This window comes from Crotalus tigris, unplaced genomic scaffold (genome assembly GCF_016545835.1).
Source record: "Crotalus tigris isolate CLP2741 ecotype Arizona unplaced genomic scaffold, ASM1654583v1 scf7180000018226.349013, whole genome shotgun sequence".
In the NCBI taxonomy this organism is placed as follows: domain Eukaryota; kingdom Metazoa; phylum Chordata; class Lepidosauria; order Squamata; family Viperidae; genus Crotalus; species Crotalus tigris.
This window is the reverse complement of record NW_024096892.1, coordinates 122,678-143,744: the sequence shown is the minus strand read 5'-3', so window position 1 is coordinate 143,744 and position 21,067 is coordinate 122,678. Positions and strand designations below refer to the sequence as shown.

The following is a 21,067-nucleotide window of genomic DNA, read 5'->3' as shown; positions in this document are numbered from 1 at the left end:
ATTCAGTGGGTTTCATTCTTTCAAATAAACATGCACAGAATTAGGTAGCATGAATAAATTTACAAATTGGTAGTTACGTTTTTCTTTGACCTCGGTACAAGTATTTTTCCATGAGATATCTGACACGTTTCTTGTGAAGTTTCACTCAGATACAAATGTGTATCTCCCATCACAAGAAACATCCTGGCCTCCAAGAGTTCTTATGCTAGGACAGAAGGATGGCATGGATGTTTTTTGTTCTTTTGTGTGCCGTCTTCTGTTCCAATATAATAGAAAGAAGCTGGAGTGCAGTGAATGTACCGTGAGTTTCTTACAAAGCAGCCCTGGCCTTCATCTTTTAAGAGCATGTTGGTACTCTTGAAACCTGGCTGCAAAGACTATGCAGGTTTCCCTATTTACTGAAACAGCTATAATTTACCAATTGAATAGAACAGTTCCTGCACCCTGCACAACACTGTCCACTTAGAATGCTCCCTATCACCCCTGCTTACCTTTGTCTTTTTCTGGGCTGGCAGGCATACTTCTGAACAGTATAACAGTAATAAAGTACAGAAGGAACCTTGGAGATCATCCATTCCAACCCCCTGTTCTTGCAGGAGACCTATACTATTTCTGATAGATGGCTGTCCAGTCTCTTTTTAAAAGTCTCCAATTTTGGGGCACCCACAATTTCCGAAGGCAATTTCTTCCACTAGTTAATTGTTCTCACTGTTAGGAATGTTCTCCTTAGTTCTAGGTTGCTTCTCTCCTTGTTTAGTTTCCATCCATTGTTCCTTGTCCTGCCTTGACAATTGCAACCACTGTTACAACCAGTGGTTGCAACTGTCATGTTTATGAAAGCGTATTGGGGCCACTGAGGGCCCAGATCCATTCTGACAAATAAAGACTTGACACTTTGTTTTGCAGGATGCTAGCTTCCTTTAAAAAAAGAAGCAGGGAGCCTGGTAGGAACCAAAGAAGTGTCTACAGGCACAATTGTGTTGATGATCCAGGTCCACAGGAAGTATAGCTATCTATTCCTCAATTTGTAGACATTGAGGAAAGTATCGCCCAGGTCTTTGTCCATATACAGCACTCAACATATGGAAACCTGAAAAGAAGGAAATTCATATGATTGTCTGGGACTTAAATAAAAAAAAGTGCACTTTACCGAGGGGAATTTTAAGTGGAGACTTGATTTTTAAGTCTATGTTTAAGTTACAATCATTTTTTTAGCATTTGCATGTGACAAATGCTATCTCAAAAGGCATCTACCATTCAGGTTATTTGTAAGAAGATTCCATAATCAATTACTCCAGTCTTCATTGCTTACTGGTGTACACCGCTTAGAGAGTGCTTGCACTTAAAGCGGTATATAAGTCTCATAAATAAATAAATAAATAAATATCTTGTATTGTTCCATTTCTTTAAGAATGTTCAGGCATGAAAACTGTCTACTTTTTAGACAATTCATGAAGTGCATTTCTTCCCCTATAAAAGAAAAGGGGAAACAGTGTGCAAGGGAAAACAGCCAGACAAGTCAGCGTTCATGGAGCCAACATTCCATTTTTTAAGTCAGTCTGTTCCTATGGCAAGTTAGATGGTATCCAAAGAAAAACGATAGATAAGTCTGATGCTTCCCTCCTGATAGCTCCTGTTAAGTTTTCAATATGTAACTGTTCTTAAACAGACCCTTATTTAATTCAACAGCTGCTTTTTTTCAGATACCCAAATATCTAGAAAAGAGAAATTGGGCTACCATGTTATATTGTCTAGAAGGCTTCTGGACAATTTATTCCATTTTTATTGGGAATAATGAATTTCCAAAATACATTATAGATGTTCACATGCTCACTATCCTTATTTATTAGAGAGGGTTCCAATTTTTAGTTCACTGGGAACTATGTCTGTCATGAAAAGCTTAGGGCGTTTTTTGCAATCTGATACCCTCCAGAATATGTTGGAATTTAGTGGACATAATCCATTAGCAGCATGGTCTTGGGAAACAGATTATTGTTTTATGAGAAAAGTAAATGATGCATAGTATGTACTTTACCCTCTTTTCTCTTTTAATTTATAGGAAGTGTATTAATCTCTGATTCAGATTAGAGCAACTGCATAGAGAACAAGAAATCTCAATCTTTATTTTTAAGTTACTATGTTTAAAAGCCCTACCCCCAATCTACCAACAGTCTATTGAGAGTTTAAAATTATAAAAAGTGGAATGTCAACAAAGGCTTTTTTCTATTATCAAAATAGGAACATTGAAGTTTGAGAAGGGTTTGCGTTGTAGATTTCCTTCCCTCAGGTGCAATAAATTAGGCTCCTATAATGCATTTATGTTAGAACTGAAAAAAAAATGCACATGTAACATTTACCATAAATGCCGGCGTATAAGGCGACTTCCGCGAGCGCTGAAATCGGCGCCAAAGACGGGGGTCGTCTTATATACCAAGTCGTCTTATACGCCGGAAATACTGGAAGTTTCCGGTGTATAAGACAATGTTCTAGGAATGCGGCCTGGCTATAAAGACGGGGGTCATCTTATACGCCGGGTCACCTTGTACGCCGGCATTTACGGTAATCTGGGTTCATTTAACCCACAACCAGTGTTATCTAGATTGTAGATTATATAGACCCGTTTCTGTTGGGCTATGTATTTGGGTACAGCACAGGGTTGGTATTGATTGTGCCTGTGAAGATCTTTGATGGGATTGAGATGTGATATGACTCTCCTGGTCTTATTTCATCTCTTGGTGGTATTTTTCTAGACCATCTCCAGTTTGGAACAGAGGGTTCTCCTCCTTCCTACAGGATGGTTCCAGTTGATGCTGGCAAAGGGAAGAGAGATCCAGCCTAAGGCCCTTGCTTTGTTAAGTCCCACAAGATTTGACACCCTCCTAATACTTATTCAACATCTATAGTCCTCGGTGATGTCATGTGTCTCCATGATGTCAGGTGTCATCAATATACCAGTGATATTCAGCTCTACATTTCAACCTCTAGTTCACAGGTGTCAAACTCGATTGCGTCACATGATGTATCATGACTTTTTTTTTTCCTTTGTGGAGTCAGGGTGAGCGTGGCCTGTACATGACGCATTCGGGCTGTGGGCTGCCAGTTTGACACCTCTGCTCTAGATGAACAAGCCAAGCTGCGGAAATCCTGTCCTGGTGCCTGAAGATTCTAAATATCTGGATAGCAAGGAAAAAGCTTAGATCCAACTCTAGGAAGCCCAAATAGCTGAGGCTTCAAGGACTTACCAGTCACAATCATTTACCATCTTTATTTCTTGATGGAATTGCACTGTCCCAAGAAAAATTTGTATGCAATCTGGTGAGGGGTGTCCTTTTGGGCACCCAGCTGTTGTCAATGAACAGGTGGCAACTGTAGTCAGAAGGGCCTTTGTAGAACCCATCTTGTACACCAATTGCATCCGTCCCTGGATCTGGGTGCTTTTCTGTTTCTCATGCCTTAGCCACTTCCCATTGAAGGCTACAAGGAAGCCACAACTAGTCCAGAATGCAGCCATGTGAGTAATTATGGCACTTCCCATTTTGACTACTCTATTATCAGACTTCTCCAGGAAAACCTGAAGTAGAAACTACATATTTTTTCTTGCAAACATCTAACGTGGTTTTATCAGAACTGAGCAGAAATAAATTGGCAAGGATAAATTCCCTTAGGTAAGAATGGTGGTATAGTAGTAGTTTTCCACGTGTCCCTACTATTCATATTGTTTTTGTCAGAAATGAAGGCCTAACCTAAGCTACCTCCTTCTTAATGTTGTCCTTAATGCATGTTGTTTTCTGTAAGAACCTTTTACAGTACCACTAGAGGGAGACCCTGCACTTTGGTAAATACTGAAAGTATACCATAAGAGCTTAAGTATTCAAATTTATCAACATCTTTGTAGTAATCACCACATTTAATAAGCTTTTTACAAACTAGGTTGGCTCAGATAGTGAGAACTGTAGTCCAATTCTGGCAAAAAAAATGCTACCCGTAAGGTCATGACATGTCAGAAGAAACAGGAAAACGGAACAATATCTAGAAAGCAATTGGTTGGAGAAGGCTGAAAGTATGTTGACAAATTTGTAAGTTAACACCAAATATTCCATTCCTATTAATATGGTTGTCTGATTAACCTGGAAAACTTTGAAGAAGAAACATCAACTTGTGTATGCTGATGACACTATTCTGATACCCAAAAATGCAAAGGATCCACAAGCCCTAGTAAGAAAAGGCTTGTGATGTTTTGGGATAGATTAACTGCCTTTACATTTGGTGGAGATTGCCCAGGGGAGGAATATGTCCAGATGCATTGTCAAGCACCAGGATAATTTTAAAAGGAATTCTTTTTCCCCCAAACAATATTCCTTTATTAGGAGTATGAAAAAAACTCATAAACTAATCCTTGAAAAGGACTTAAATCCTCCACGCCTTCCGAATGGATCAGTAATGAATACGTAGAATACGCTTCCTTATGTTTTTGAATGAAAGTGTCTACTCTGTTTTGTGGATCAGAAACGTCTTCAGTTTGAATCTGGAGATACTTCTGCCCAACAGAAAAGCTATTCTGTCCTTGAATGCTTTCCTAAAGAACCCACCAAGTATGGTTGGCAGGCATTGCTTTTACCCTGTGTATGTAGATCCATTCTGGAATTTCAGAATGGGATAACTCAGAAGGCCACTTCAGTGCAGCCAGCTCACCACTACCAAGTCACCTCTCCAACTCACTGTCAAGTTGTAGCAGAACAACGCAACATGGCCAGTTCACTGGGGGCAACTTGCTATGAGCAGCCAGAGGGACAGCCAGGCAAGAGACAGAGCAAATGGGCAGAGTGCAGAGTTGCAGCTGAGGGCTTTCCATTTTCACACTGCCCGCCACTGTCACCGCAGTGCTAACCTCCGGGCTGTTCAGAGTTCAGGCCATTTGGTGGTGATGGCAGTGTTTGTGCCATTCAGTGGTGTCAGTGCCGCATAGCCTGAACACTGCTGCCACCAAATGGCCTGAACTCCAAATGGCCCAGAACTTGGTGTGGCACAGTGGCAGTGGTGGGGAGGGTGAAAATGGGAAGCCTCTGGCTGCCACCACTGCTTGGCGCTCTGCCCACCCACTCACTCACCTGCCTGGCTCTGCCTCCAGTAGAAATCCCAGCTTCTGCTCTGCACTCTGCCCATTCACCTGTCTGTCCTGCTCTCCCTCTGGCTCTCCCCTGGCGAATTGGCTATGTTGAGTTGTCCTGCGATGACTTGGTGGCAGTGAGTTGGCAGAGGCGACTTTGGCAGTGGTGAGCAGGTGGCGATGAGCTGCCTGCGCCAAGTTGTCCTAGATACCTGGAATTTTGTTCCACAATAACTGTTTTGTCCACGTTGAATATCTATTTAGGGAAGTAATTCTCTGTCTGTCATGATTTCCACAAACTCACGCAGGAAAAGTTGGACAGCTTTTGTCAGTGCTTGTGGTTTCACCTGATGAATGTATGCTACAGTAACGAAATCTTTGCCAAAACCACACAAGCCAGCCATGGAAGTGAGTGCTTCAGGGCACTCCTCACCTGCTCTTTCTTTCAGCACTGTGAAAATGCTATGTGTCTTAGCCTAAATGAGAAGGCTAATTGGATTCCTCTTTGTATTTGATCATCAATCCAAAGTATAAGCAATATTTCCGTTTCGTGGATGATCCCTGTAGGGTGTCTGAGTGCTGGAACTCAAACCACTGGAGTACAGATCATCTCTAGCGTCATTAAGCCACTGAGCCATCGCACCTCTACAGGAGGGGATTAAAAACTCATAAAAATAGTTTGCAAATTTAAAGATCAAGAGTTTAGAAAATAGATAGATGTTATATATTGCTTCACTAGCATTTTATCTTCAAGTTGGGTCTCTGTGATCTGCATGATCCAATCATTTGCTCTCATACGCAGACACTATTGCCACACATGCAAACAAAAGGATGCACACTCAAGAGAAAATACAGCCTCTTCCCTTTGCGTAACTCAGTCATTTTCTCTGTCATACAGAAATTATTGCTACACATTGAGATGAGGCAAGGCGAAGGAAGGGTCGGAGGGAGGGAGGGAAGGAGGAAGGAAGGAAGGAAGGAAGGAATTCCTACTCAAGGATTAGGAAGCAGATTATTTTTTTTCTGGATTCAGCTTTTGAGGAAAACAAACAGCTGACAGTACTGTACAATATTGACAGGAATCCAACTTGAAATACTTCATTATTCTAACATATTCTATCTTTATATACTAATGTACTATAGAGATAAAATTGAATAACTCACATGCAACAAATATAAAAACTTCTTGAACATAGGCAAATTCATACTGAAGGTAGATACTGCTGAATACATGATTATTGCATATAAGGGCGCTAACCAAGCGCATGCTAGTTTTAATAATCAAATGTCTCAAAAAGTTAAAATAAAAATAGAATACAATGCTTACCTTTGCACAGTATTTAGAAGTATAGAAGATAATGTAGTACAGCATTATGCACACAAGCTATTTCACTCTGCTGGTCCAAGCAAAAACATGGGACAAAAATGTGTGCTGACTACAGAGTCTTCCGATGTCACTTGCTTACATGACTACAAGATAACAACTCACACTGACTGCATAGTCCCCAGATGTTGCTTGCTCACGTGACTGCAGGAAAGCAAAGGTCATAAGCAGGTGTTGCTTGTGGGTACCAAATGTTGCTCATGTGGCCAGAGGCCTTGTGATGGCTGAAAATAACTGCTACTTCCAAAGTAGATGAATGTTGGTTACATGACTCCAGAAGCCTTATAGCAACTGTAATTTCAGGACCCAGCAGCAAGTCTATTTTTTAAAGCACTATTTTCAAACAGATAGTAAGCAAATGGTTGCTACATGAGGATTACCTGTCCTGGATGGGAGAATTAACTTTCTACCATTCTCAGAAAAACACATCCCTTCATGATTAAGATTCTGCAGATTCAGAATGATGGTTTCTAGAATTGCAGGGACACTCTTTACTTAATTCTTCTGATTAGGAACAATAAAGTAAGGGCATTGAGTATCATTTGGCTCTTAACCTCACAAAATAACTGTTTTTCTGGGTCTACTCACATAGAAAAGCCTCCCAAAGTTTAGTTAAAACATGGTTAAATCACAAAATGATTTATTGAATTAAATAGCTGCCCAACACACCACAGCAAGAATATCATTTTTTCTGGTCAGGATTACTGAAAATTATTATCTGACATGTCTGGAAGATACCAAGCTGGAGAAGGCTGACTGTATCCACATCACCATCTAGTTTTGTAACAAGTGACTGTGGATATTTAAGAATACAGTGCTACGGTTTGAAAACATTCATCATCACTATCAAGCTCAGTTGTAATTTAATACTGGTTCTCAAGTGCTTCACATTTCTTACCTCATGCTGAGGGATGAGTTTTAACAGTGGAAAGCATGCCTACTATGAGGCAATTTTCTATGGCAATTGGGTTTCCTCTACTTTGTGCATGTTTCTGCATCTACATGAGTCATAAACCAGACTACAAAAGTCACAATGGTGTATTTCCTGCAGGGAGTTGAAGGTAATTGAGAGACGATAAAGAAAAATAGGTTTAAAAATCCATCTTTCAGGCATATGTCACAATCTCAGGCAGTTACAACAGAGCTTTGAGTCACCGATAGTACAATTCAGTAAAATTATGCAAAATAATACTGCATTGAGGTTTGTAGGGCTCCTTGGCAAATTATAGGAATGCACACAGGAAAAGTATTTCATATAAGATAGTATTGTCTTGCAAATTGTGCCCCTCAAAGTTTTGTTAGCAGATGCCAACTTAAACCAGAACAATTTCTGGGCCATCTGCTATAAAGACTTCACTTGGATCATGTTTGCTTTTGTGCCTGTGACTTTGGAACTGTCATCTATTTGTTGTGTTTCATCATTGGTGATAATGAAAATGACCGAGGAAGAGCTGAATGTCACTTTTTTCTTGGGCCTGTTCCTCACCTTCTGCGACGCAACAATAGGTCTTACTGGCGTTTCATTCCTGATGGCTGGCTTTTCTTTCAAAATCCTCTGAAACCTCAAGAAGTGAATACAGACAAGCTGCATAAGGCACTGTCGAAACTGCAAGGAAAGAAAACTGCACTGAAAATCTAGTATTCGGATGGCACACAGTGAATGTAATGTATTTCAGAATCAGGATGACATGATGATGACATAAGATCAGCCATGAGCTTTGGTACATACAAAAACATGGTTGATATACAAGCAGATGAAGGCCGCTCGGACAGATTTCTATTAGCATCATTTGATTACTGGCCATTTAAAAAAACTAGACAGCTCTATGTGTAACAAACTTTATTTGTTCCATTATGGATTAATTTTATAAACACTTTTTTTTTAAGTTGATGGATGTCTCTCTCAGACATTTTGTAATTTTACAAATAAGAATGGAGGCTGATTTGCTTCATAAAAATTGAACAACACAATAAAAACTGTAAAAAAAAAAAAAGCTGAAATGCTCTTGGCATTTCCAGGAAGAGCTGGGAAAGACTCTATTTTAATATCAGCAGTGCTTTACTAGGTAGAATAATCTGACATCGTGTAAAACAGCTTTTTACGTTTCTAAAATGATTGTCCTGAATGTCCTATTTTGTGACCCCTTTGATTGTTTTTGAGTTTTGAAATATATGCATGTATGTATTTACATATGTATTTATGTATGTATTTATATATGTGTGTATTTATGTATGTATTTATATATGTTTGTATTTATGTATGTATGTATATTGCTGCAAAGAAGAAAGTGATATATATGCATCTCGAGGGCTTGTTTTTTTTATTTTATCTGGTGATGGGGACATTAAAAAAAAAAAAACCTTTTAAAAAATTGCTAAACTTGCTAGACCGGCATTGCATTGTTAAAGATAAAGTCTATGTCCTACTGCTTAAACCTCAAATTGGAAAGATCCATTGTTTCCATAACCAATCACTCTGGCTGTTTCCTTCATGAAATCTACCATGAATTCCTCAGCCAAAATGAATTAATTAAGATTTTCTCTTTGGAATAACTGACAGGGAGTTATAAACCTTTGGAAATGAACTATGGAAAAAAATATATCTGGCAACAGAAACCGAAGTAACCCTGATAGCTGTAGAGTCATTCTAAACTCCAGGAATATCTTGACATTTCTTTTTCATTTTTAGAAGTCAAAGCCCTGGATTGAAGAATAGCAACTTGGAGCTTCCATTAACCCAGGTTCTACTTAAGATATGATGGACTACAATTTGGATCATCACCGCCAACATGTCTATTAACTTATGGCTTGGGAGTTGTAGTAAAATAGCAATTTAGGAGAAGGTTGAGCAAATAAGAGTCAAACCTACAATACTGGTTTGGGGCTGGGGGAGATCGCCTACTAGGAATCTTACCTTGCTACTTCCCCCTTTCCATAAAGAGACACTTGGTTTTGTATCCGAAGAAAAGCTAATCTTATTGTTTATATACAGTACTTCAACTACCAGAGCAGAACATACATTTGTAAAATGAAGTATTAGTTTCTTCTAACATTTGCAAGTTGAGAAAACTGAACTGAATGTGATTTTTACCATGTGTATTGATTTTTAGGTTTCTTTAAGTGACTTACCTTTCTATTCATGAAAATAAAAATAACTGGGTTGTAGGCAGTGTTTGATTTAGCAAAGAAAGATGGGATAATAGCCATTGTTGGAGTTATCAGGTGACCATAACCATAGGCTATTAAAAGTGAAACCACAGTATATGGCATCCAGCAAATAAGAAAAGTGGTTATCATTAAGAAACACATTTTAGCCACTTTCTTCTCATATCTTAAGATTTTGATCACATGGACAGTTTGCAAGTCTTCCACACAACGAAACTGGAAATGAAAAGAAAAAGATTAAAATATGTCATTTAGAATTCTAATCATATCTCTCTTGAAAGAATTAAGATCTTGTCTTTCTGCCACAATGTATAATGGAACTTTTCTTGGGACAGACTACTACAGTGTGATACTACAGAATGGTAGAACAGGCCTATGTTGTTTTCCAATCAGCAATTTCTCTCCAGCCAGGAATTTATTCAAAGAAAACATTGGACAGGATGGTAGAATGAAGGAGGACAAAAATCACTCAAAATTCTTTTTCTTTTAATAAGATAGCACTGGACTGCAGTGATTGGATTAATGAATCAGGCTAAACAATAATTACATTGCACAATTAAATAAGACACTCTTAAACACATTTCATTTGCATCAGGAGGACTGAATTGTTTTAAAATATATTTAGCATTACAGCAAATGCATTTCTACTGAATTATATGCTTTGATCTTTATGTTCCTTTCTTGGGAGCATTATTTCTCATTTCTTACTGAACAAAACAGAATTCGGCTATCTGAAACATGCCAGAACTTTTTAGCCAAGTTTTCCCCATTTGGCATCTTCCAAAAACTATAATTTTCCAGCCAACATGGCCTTTGGCCATCTTGCTGGAACTAGTACTTAGACCTATATCCCCCTTCATAGTACTTTACAGCACTCTCTGAGCAGTTTACAATTCAGCATATTATCCCTAATAATGTGGGCCCTCATTTTACTGACCTCAGAAGGATGGAAAGCTGAGCCAACCTTGAATGGGTCAGGATTGAACTCCTGGCAGTGGGCAGAATTAGCTTGCAATGGAGTCACCGAAGCTGTAGGCGTGAGCTTAAATGGACTCCAGAAGATGGTAGAGGACAGGAAGACTTGGAGGAATGTTGTCCATGGGGTTGCAATGGGTCGGACATGACTTCGCAATTAACAACAACTGCATTCTAACCACTGTACCACCATGGCTCAGCAATACTTTGGGGAAGACCATATTAGGATCACTACTCTAGTCCTTGGTTTTCAGAGTGATTGAGAGTCAGGAGACACACGTTTAATAAAGTATTAGTATTTTCTCAATTATTTATTCCATTTCCTTTTAAGATAGTAACTTAACAGAACCCCCATGCCACCTCCCCCAAATATAATAAGGATATATACAGATCAAGTTCAGCCATCACTTTTAATATCAGCCAAAATATGTCAGGTTGTACACTGTCAAAAAACTAAAGCAAATTATGAAAACATGTATATAATTAATAGCAGGCACACAATAAGAAGCACTTTTTTAAGTTTCAATCACTGTTTAGCCATAAACACTACATTTGCTTACTGAAAAAGTCTAGGGGCAAGCTATTGGTTTAACCAACTCACCGTTCGTACTGCATGAAGAATATGTCCATAGCAGTAGACCACAATTCCAAGTGGTACCACTAGACAACCAAAAGAGAAAAAGAGGACAAAGGAAGTATCACTGGGTTCTCTTGAACTCCAGTCCACTGAACAACCTAATCCATGAAGTTCTAGCGAGTAATGGTTCCAGCCAAGAAGAGGTGCTCCTGTCCAGGCTAAGGAGTAAAGCCAGATATATGTGATTGCCCTCCAAGACCACGAGAAATCAATCACTCTTGCATGCACTACTCTAATGTACCGTTCATAGGCCAAGACAGTGAGAGTCATAAGTGAAACAATTCCTGCAGGGAGATATAAAAGAAAGCAAACATTATACAGTAATTTTTAAATCATCTGGTATAATTGTCCTGCAATTATACCAGGACAAGACAAGACATGTGGATTTCTCAGCTTATTTTATTGCTCTACACTTATAGCTTTATACACACAATGAAATATAGACAGAAAAAAGAAAATATATATTTTTCTGTTATTGAGAGGGCTACAAGCCAAGAACATGGTCCACTAATCACCACCATATTTGAACTCAAACATTAAACATCAGATCACCCTTCTCTCACTTGATGCCCTCCCAAATGTTGGGACTGCAACTCCTAAGATTCCCTAGTCAGAAATAATTTCTTACCAACTCAGTTAAGTCTCAAATACAGCAAAATGAATAAGAATGCAGTTAAAATATGTGTATTTCAGAATGCATGTCTGTGAAATATTGTGGCTTACCAATACAATTGATACCATTTATAGCAGCCTCACCTGATATATGTGAACATGAATCTGGGCAAACTCTGGGAGACAAGTGGATGACAGAAGGCCTTGGCTGCAACAGTTCATGGGGTTGCGAAGAGTTGGACACAATTTAGTGAACAACACCTGATTTACTGGACCACAACTAACCAGTAGCCAGGGTCACGAAGAATAATGTGAATTGTAGTCTCACAGCTAGGAAAAGATTCCATTTTGCAAATACCAATTAGAAAAATTGAGGCTGGTTCGTTATTTGACATAATGAATGTGGAATGTTGGATGGTAGGTGGCTGCATGCAACATTTGGGGATGGGGGAAGAGCAGCATTATATACATGCAGCCTGCCACTTTTTTTTTTAAGCAGTACATTCACAGCTCCCACCCCTGCCAGAAGACAGGCTGAGTACCTCAAAGCCTTCTCACAATTGCCAACTCCAGCCTTTGCACCATTCTGCTAATTGAAGAATAATTTTTGGGCATTCCATGTATTTCTTTGAAGCCCACAAGGATGTTCAACTTATTAACATGGCCCTTTCCCCTCGATGTGCAGGCCGGTTCTATATATAAATTCTAATATGCAGGAGCTCTGTGCATACTAAATAACTGAAAGAACACATTTCAGTAAGTAGGCTTCAGTCAAGGCACAATGAAACAAATCCCATTACATGTTAGAAACTAAGAAAGAATCTTTTCTGAGTTTGTCAATATGGGCCGAGTGAATAAATCAGTGCAAAGAACACTTGGAGGGGGAAATTCAGATGACATCTGTGTTACCATATTGCATCCACTCAACTATCTGAAATAAACAGAATGAACAGTTCATGTGACACAAATAAATGCCAATTTTACAATTATTGTTTGATAGGTATTAACTGGAATGAAGAGAAATCAGAGAAAAATTAAATAATCTAACATCCTCTTGCCCACTGATATTCTATTGCAAATACTTTCTCCAACACCATCTGACAATGGACATGTTGGGAAGGGAGAAGTTCTGTATTAAGGTTTGAATGATGGATATATCAACAAAGAGTCAATAGATGTTTACTTATTAAACACATTTATGTGGCCTTCCAACTCACATGTCATGGTTCCGACAAATGAAACTCCTTAAAGAACTTCGAGGCATTGTTCTTGCTTTGACATCACACTTAGTGAGTCTGGGTAGCTTATACCACTAGTCACCAAATATTGTAACTTGGCATCCGAGCTGGGAGGGTGAAGAAGGGAACTGGTCCATGTGAGCAGCAGGCCAATGTGCATGTACACACACACAGAACCCTTGCAAGCAGCTCAACTTGCACAAACGGCGAGCTGGCGTGCAATTGTCCACCGGCCTGCCACTCGTGCAACTTGAGCTGTGTGCATGCACACCCCAGCCAGCCACTCATGCAGCCCAATTCTGAATAGGTCACAGCCTATTCAGGCTGTAACAAAATAAAGACAGCTTATTCTTACTGAGGGAATACTCATTTTGTTAAAGGATTTAATCTTCACAAGATAAAAATAGCCTATTTTTAAGCAAGCACAGTGTTCTAAAAGCTTCAGTGCAGGCTATGCCCTATTAATTTCTGTATATCAAAATCAGCAGAGATTCTGTTTTGGGCTTCTGAACTTGTCCAACCTTTAAAAGATGTCTCCAACAGCAACTTTTAAACTTTTCGTTCTATTAATATTTTAACTGCCTCTCCTGTACACTTTCCTAATTGTTCTAATTAGACTCACTGCAACATGGCTCTGCTTGCAAAGGATAAATAGCATGTAGAACCTTATAATTTTCTTCCTGCAAATAAAGAATTTTTACACTGTACTTTTTAAAACTGGAATGAACCTTTGCATCCAGAGGATTCAGCCAAACTATTCATAGTGCTCAAGGCAGTCAGGGTAGAAATCATTCCCAGAGATTTAATTCCTGGAAGTTAGCTCTAATTGTTTAAAAACTCTTGCTTGTGGGTGTCAGATTCTTTTGAGCTAGTTAGGTAGTATTGGGACTATATTATAAATTAAGCCAAAATTCAAACATGATACCGTAGCATGAATAAAATCCTAGCAGTCATTTATTCGACTAAGTGGTTAAACAAATCACAGTTAAGCAAGAAGTCTGAATCAGGAACTACTTTGAAGTACCAGTGATTTTCCAAATAAGTTAGGTCTGCTTCTCTTTTAAGTGAATTTTCTATTTTTCCAATAACAAGCAAATCAACAATCTTTCCCCATTTTGCTTGGAAAATCAAAGCTTTTCTTTAAGCTGAACCTATCTCAATACTTATCTTTTCTCCTCGACCTTCATGCATATCCATTAAAGTTTATGTTGTTTTATAGCTCTATTTGCAGGGCATGTAAACACTAAAATATAATCAGACTTAGGTTGAAGAAACTTGGCTTTTTATTTAGAACAGCCCCACAGTTGTTTTGGGTTAAAATAATCTTCTCCAGTCAGATACGTTTTTGAATGCAGAAGAGAGTCTCAATAAGATCACTCTCTTCAACTACATGACACAAAGAATGCAGAGTGGCTTTGCAACAACAGGATTATGTGAAAAAAACTAACACTGCTGTTTTTTTGTTGTTGTTGTCATGAATAAACCCTTATGTTCCACTTGTAATTGCAAGGAAGCAGGCATGAACACAACCACAGGGACTGGACTTATTTGCATATTCTGTATTCTGAACAACCAGATAATATTCCACTAGGATGTTTCAGCTATAGGATTTTGCAAAAAAAATAATAATGCAAAAATTAAGTCCAAAAACAATTTTATACATCAACGATCCCATATAAAGACTGGTTTGTTTGTTTTAATAAAAATGTGTACATTTGGTTTTGTTTCCTTAGGAACATCTACCTGGATTCTTTCCAAATGGGGTCCCTGAAGCAAGTCATACTTCTGGAATAGGGTAGCTGATGATCACATGTCAGCTTACAGCTGAGGCATTGGCAATGCCTATCTTAAGAGAGACTACAGATTAGAAATGACAGCAGTTTTCAAGTATCTGAAGGGCTATCAGATGGAGGATGGGTACATTTGTTTAATGTTGTTTCAGAAAACAGAACAAGAAACAGTGAACACTCACCACAAGGAATAAGATTTGGTTGGTCATTACCAAAAAAGATAAGTGCTGTAAAACAATGCAATAAAAAGCTGTGGGAAGTATTTATACAGAGGCCTGATGGCCATCTGTCAAGGATGCTACACTTGTAGATTTGTGAACCGGACAAGAGATGATCTTTAAGATGACTCCCAATCCTTGCATTCTACCTTTCTATGATTGTTTCTGAAATAATTATAGATAAATGAAATCAATTTATGTGCATTGAAATAAATAAGCTGGAAAATGTATAGAAAAAATTGTTCTGGAATGAACAGCAGATACTATTTCAGGACAAAAGAAGGTGTGAGGTAATGGTTATGATCTGTTCAACTTCTTCCTATCAAATTCACTTTCCAATAGCTGCATTCATGCAATATTACTAGCATATGTTTAAAAATTAAGTGGTTCTTAAAAGCCAGCTGAATGCAATATTTAAAAACAAACTTTAGTATTGCAACTCTTGTACCATGCATGCAAGTCTGTTTAAAAGAAATGAAAATATTTCATTTCAGTATCTTAGTCAAGCTGATTCAAAGATACCTATATCACCGATTTATGAATCTGGTCATAAGGCAACTGATTACATAAAAATAATAAATTGATACCAAGAGCAATTTTATTTAAACTGCAATTTTTTTTAAGGTGCAGAGGCATGCAAACAAAATAAATATACTTGGGTCACTACCACAGGTTGATTGTATCAATGGAATTTATTATAAAAATATTATTGCTTTATTATCATCATGACTGTATCTTGTGTTATACAACACAATTCCACCTCTTTCTTGAAAATAGTTTAAATAAATAAATAAAATGCATGGACATTTACAAGAAGTCACTCACGTCCCTCATTAAAGGTTGAGTGCATGTGAAGGATTTCTGCAAAGCTGAATTTCACTGGAGAATTCAACTGTGCAAAATAATTTGTATAAAAAACACCACGGGGAATTCACTATGAACTTTTGCTTAACCTATGTGACTCCCTTATAAGTTTTTGCCAGAGACTTAAAGTACATCTAATATAGATCCTGAGAACATGTAAGGTTATAGAAGAGCGGCAGGAATGTTCCTTCTGGCCCTCTGGGAAGTTTCCTCTAACCAGGAACTGTACTATTGAATTTCACTCTTTGATTTCTGTATCATTTAATTAATTAGAAGTCTTAGAGCAATTCATGTAACATGTAATCATAGACAATATACCTCTCTAATTATATTGCTTGCATTCATTCCCTTAATATTTTTCTATCTCTGGTAAGAGATACTAAAAAGGCAAATTTCCATCAGCTCTCCTTGATTAATCCTTGATAATCTAACTTATCAAGAGTTACTAGAAGATCCAAGTAACTACTAAGTTAACTGCTCTATAAATTCAAGCCACCATAGAAAAATATCAACAAGTTTTTAGACAAGGTTTATTGATTTATCTACTTCTTATTAGGGTTTCAATGCCACTGTAATCCGTCTCATAAAATCATCACCAGTAAGGAGATTTTAAAAAATACAGCAAAATAACAAGAGGGCTGACTAAAAAACAAAAAAACACAACTATAGTACAGTAGTCCTCAACTTAATGACAATTGAGCCCAATTTTTCTGTTTTTAAGCAAGGATTCTATAGTCCCCCATCCAGATCGTAACAACCTTCAGGCACTGAGACAAAACTTCAGTATTTTGGTCAGTAATCAAGATGTACAACTGAGCAACAGCATACTGATATCTGGCAGAACAGACAACATCCACCAATGGCTTCATTTGGTTGTTAAAAAAGAGGGGTAGAAATGTTGAGCCCCGCAACAGCCACAATTGAATGCTCTAATACAGACATGTCAAACTCGTGATGTCACATGACATTGCATGACATACTGGAACTTTTTCCCCATTGCCGGCAAGGGGGTGGGTGCAGTTTGCTTGTGACACGTCCAGCCCAAGGGGCCTGCAGCTTGACACCCCTGTTCTAATAGCCCTCCCTTATCACAACCACTGCATTGAGCTTCTCCCTTGGGAAGGAGAACCACTGCAAATCAAACTTAGCCTCAGAAGAGATCCAGAAAGATATCATAATCAATAGGGTCAAAATTGGTTGAGATGCCTAGCAAGACAAAAGTTATATTAGTGTTCTGGTCTTACTACAGGTCCTCCACAAGAGCATTCAATATAGTTGCAGCATCATTCATAATTCATTTCCTAAAATGCTCTTTGTAACTGCAAGTCCATCAACTTTTCAGCAGCCTTACATAAAAAGGGAAATTTGGAGATCAAGATATAATTAAGTAACATTGCTGGATTAAGAAACATTTTGGAGTAGAGAACACACTTTCTTCAAGGCTGCTAGCAACCTACTTTCTTTCAAGAAAGTATTAACCAATCTCCATTCCCAGCCTTTTTACCTCTTTGAAAGTTTCACCAACCAGTAAGAGTAAGGTTCTAGCTGTTTTCCTCTCCATCATACCCAGTCCTACAGAAAGGGCACGGTCAAGGTACCATTGGCTAAGGAGTATTGGCTGGCAGAATTCAGGCACCCACCCTTTGGAACATCATTCCCTCTGAGGTTAATTCCAACTCTGCTGGCTTTTCACAAAGCCCTAAAAACTTGGTTTTGTGCCTGGACCTGGTGCCCTGGCTGTATGATGAAGCCTATGGCTTTGTTCGTGGCCATTTTGTGGTGTTTGCTGCTCTGTATTTTTATGTTCTGGATATTGTTTTATTGTAAGCCACCTAGCATCACATACATAAGATGGGCAGCTACATAAATCAAATAAATAAATCAGAAAGAACCCTGTCTGCTTTTTCAGGACTAAAAGACTCAAACTTTCTGAGATAACAATGCAAGATGTAGCATTAGGCCCCTTAATAGACTTAACCCACTATCAACTGAACTAGACCTAATGTCCAATGGCTAGCAGATCTGAGCAATTTTTATTCATTTGCTTGGTGTAGTCCCATAAGATCTCTTCAATTCCCTAATAGGATCCATGAAATTTTTATAATGTTACTGGGTTACAATCTGAAGATGTAACAGCAGTGGGGATGTATTGCCTTTTTGCTGCTCTGATTGCAAAGTTATAAGCTGAAACATCTGATAAGACTCAGTCTTTGCCTTAAGCTAGCAGCATTCTTGGTATTTCATAGAATTCTTAAAATAAATGAAGGAACTTCTTTAAATCTGTGGTCCATGACAGGCTGCTCAGTTGCAAACCCTTATATCATCACCCTTATATTCCAGCTGGCAAGTCAGAAGTGTAGCCTACCCCACATTTCCCATCATATCTCCCTCTGCGCATTACAACCTGAAACCCCTTCCTTAATTCTATTACCGACACCATTAGTCTGTCTACCCCAGCAACTGACTTGGGAGATTTCATTCCAACTGTCCACTCTATATCAAATCAAGATCTCAGTAACCACAATATATAATTTATTTATGGAATTTGGGATAAGGATTTATCCTCTTATTGACTTGTATTAAAGCTGGGCAGTGATACCTAGTGATATCAAAATATAAAGGCAGAAGTGTTAAACAAGGCAATTCAATTCCCATTACCTCCAGCTAGCATTGTTGATAATAAGTAAGTGATTCTGGAATTTGCATTTTAATATCTGGAAGGTTACATGTTGCTTACTCTACAACTTGATTGATCGTGTGCCATCCAGTCATTTTCGACTCCTAGCGACCCCATAGGTTTCTCCAGGATGACCTACCCCCCAATGAACTGGGTGATTAAGTAAAAGAGGTCAATTAAATGTCTATGGAGATTCTCAGTCATCCAGGTCATGGTTGTCCCAAAGGTGCTTTTTCAAGTGCTTTTTCCTTCCATTCCCCACCATCTAGTCAGAACTGAAGAGGCTTCTTGCATGAGAAGCAAAAGGTCTTCAAAGAAAAACAAGAAAGTCCAGTTGCCTCCTGAAAAAGCACCTCTGAGGTCAACTAAACTGTAGGGAGGCCAAGTTTGCTTATGGGGGCAAGTAGGAGGACGAGTACCAAAGCTTACAACCCTTTGTTAGCTACCTTGATATTAAAGAGAGGCTTGCTTTGAACCCTGAACCCTGAACTGGGGTTAGACTGGAAACGTCAACATTTGCACCAATGTGCATCAGAGCTTAGTTTGGCGCTGTAATAAGAGAACTCTGCCCGGCGCAGAGGTTCGCTTTTTTTATTCGCGTCCTTCCAAATCTTGCCCGGGTCACTCTGCACGAATTCAGAGGGACGTCCGGCGCCGCCAGAGCAGGCGGGGAATCGCCCCGTGCGGGTTCTTCCCTTACCGAAGAGGCTGTTGCTGAAGCCGTCCCACATGCAGCCGGTCTCGTCCCAGGCCCAACCATTCCTAAGGCAGGAGAGGAAAGTGAAGCTGACGCCGAAAAACGACACCAGCAAGTCGCTGAGGCTGATGTTCACCAGGAAGAGACCGGTGGGCGTGCGGAGTCGCTTGAACTTGGTGTAAACCACCAGGACCAGCAAGTTGTTGCACAAGCCTACGAGGCCGATAGTGGCGATAAGCAGAGCTAGCAACTCATAAGTCCTGGCGCTGAACGGAGTCCCGAAGTCCCCCGCCGCCTGCTGCCGTCGTCGTTCCAGGTCCTGTTCCCCCGGCGTGGGCTCCAGGCTGCTGCCGCGGCTGCTGTTCCCAGAGTACATAGTTGGATGCCCGGGAAACTCCGTTCACATGTTGCAGGCAGCCTCTGTCCTCCTGCTCGGCTGCGGGCTGCTGAGAACCGCGCAAGATTTGTAACCCGCCTGAATCTATTTGGAAAAGGGAGTTTCTGCAGCTGCTTATCCTGCCGCCGTCTGCTCCCCCGACCACCTCTTGGCGCCAAAGGCTGCGAGGGAGGAGCGAACTCTTGGAGAGAGCGTGGAAATCCGGGCGCCTTTCCTTGGCACGGTCCCCCTCGTTAATGGCACCTGAGCAGACGTGCGTGGACGGGAGATGGTGACAACTCCAAAATGGAAAGGAAGGATCTTCGAATAAGGCTGCAAGGACGAATGGTGCCGTTAATAACACATCTCCTTTGTGTAGTCCGGCGCGATCGCCGAAACGAGAAGACGGCGAATAACTGACGTTTGCGCTAATGCGCGAAACGTATGACTTGGTGTTTGACGGTTGCTTGCCCCGAGGTTTTTGAATTGCTAATATTTCGGGCATCTGTTCGTGCGTAATGATGATTGGAGCTTCCCAGTCTAGTTGTTTTGCAAGTTTAGGGATCACAGCTTTCATAATTGTCAGCAATGAGGCGAATGGAATTGTAGCATCTGTCAGCCTAGCCCAGGAGTCCGCAACCTTAAACACTCAAAGAGGCATTTGGACCCGTTTCCCACAGAAAAGAAAACACCCGGAGCCACAAAACCCTTTTGACATCTAAAATGAAGATAACACTGCATGTATCGTTTTTTACCTTTATGCTATGTATAAAAAAACAGCGCCACAGCAGAGGGATGAAAAAGCCACATGTGGCTCCAGAGCTGTGGGTTGCTAACCCCTGGCCTAGCCTATCTACACAGATAATACAGAAAAAAGTTCATTAGAACGATATGATCCCCCTTTAATGGAAAAGAAAACCTTTAGATTGAGCTTGATGATTTCATGGTGTAATCTTGATAGCAGTATGAAAGTGGTTTGGCATTGCCTTTCTCAAATGTTTTTGCTTTCTCGGAAGCCCAAGTTTTGGTATCCTTGATGCTGTCTCATCTAAGTAATCATCATACCTGATCCAGGTTAGGTCTGATCCTAGACAAGGTCAGCAAGGAGCTGCCAGCTATTGAAATCACTCCCCTTTCAATACTATGTTTTGTGTTAATAAGATCCATAGTTTATGAATTGCTACATTTTTCCTGTTAATTTTTCAATTTTATTGGCTAACTCCTGAATTCTATCATTGAGATAGGAAAAAAGAAAAACCTACTTTTTCTATGTTATATGTAGTTCTCAACACCTAAATGGTGTTTTGTATAAACTAAAAATCCTAAG

General features: G+C 39.4%; 2 protein-coding genes and 1 long non-coding RNA gene across 8 annotated transcripts in view; 2 read left to right on the top strand and 1 right to left on the bottom strand.

Moving 5' to 3' along the window:
* LOC120310574 overlaps nt 1-15,793 on the top strand; it is a 43,993-nt gene extending 28,200 nt beyond the window's left edge. Inside the window, exon 4 of one of the 2 annotated variants that reach the window (XR_005557403.1) lies at nt 14,852-15,793. This is a non-coding gene — a long non-coding RNA (uncharacterized LOC120310574). Of the gene's footprint in view, nt 1-7,997; nt 8,871-14,851 lie in introns of those variants that run through there. The other variant, XR_005557402.1, reaches the window with a different exon arrangement.
* On the bottom strand, nt 770-19,757 carry OPN3 (opsin 3). 5 transcript variants are annotated; one of them, XR_005557399.1, is made up of 6 exons: nt 19,368-19,757; nt 11,233-11,552; nt 9,621-9,872; nt 6,435-8,097; nt 5,541-5,752; nt 770-1,090 (listed from the first exon to the last, which is right to left on the bottom strand). XR_005557399.1 is itself a non-coding variant. In XM_039349111.1 (4 exons), exons 1-4 carry the CDS (start codon nt 19,738-19,740, stop codon nt 7,834-7,836), a joined length of 1,209 nt encoding a protein of 402 aa, XP_039205045.1. In that variant the 5' UTR covers nt 19,741-19,757; the 3' UTR covers nt 6,120-7,833. The 5 variants fall into 5 exon arrangements, 1 of the variants encoding a protein (XP_039205045.1); XR_005557400.1 differs by lacking the exon at nt 5,541-5,752; XR_005557401.1 differs by lacking the exon at nt 5,541-5,752 and having other exon boundaries at nt 7,390-8,097.
* Nucleotides 19,758-20,043: 286 nt separating this feature from the next.
* The window catches only part of WDR64 (WD repeat domain 64), a 62,098-nt gene continuing 61,074 nt past the window's right edge, over nt 20,044-21,067 (top strand). The window contains exon 1 of the mRNA XM_039349102.1: nt 20,044-20,088. The gene's annotated coding sequence lies outside the window, so the exon portion shown is untranslated. The remainder of the gene's footprint in view (nt 20,089-21,067) is intronic.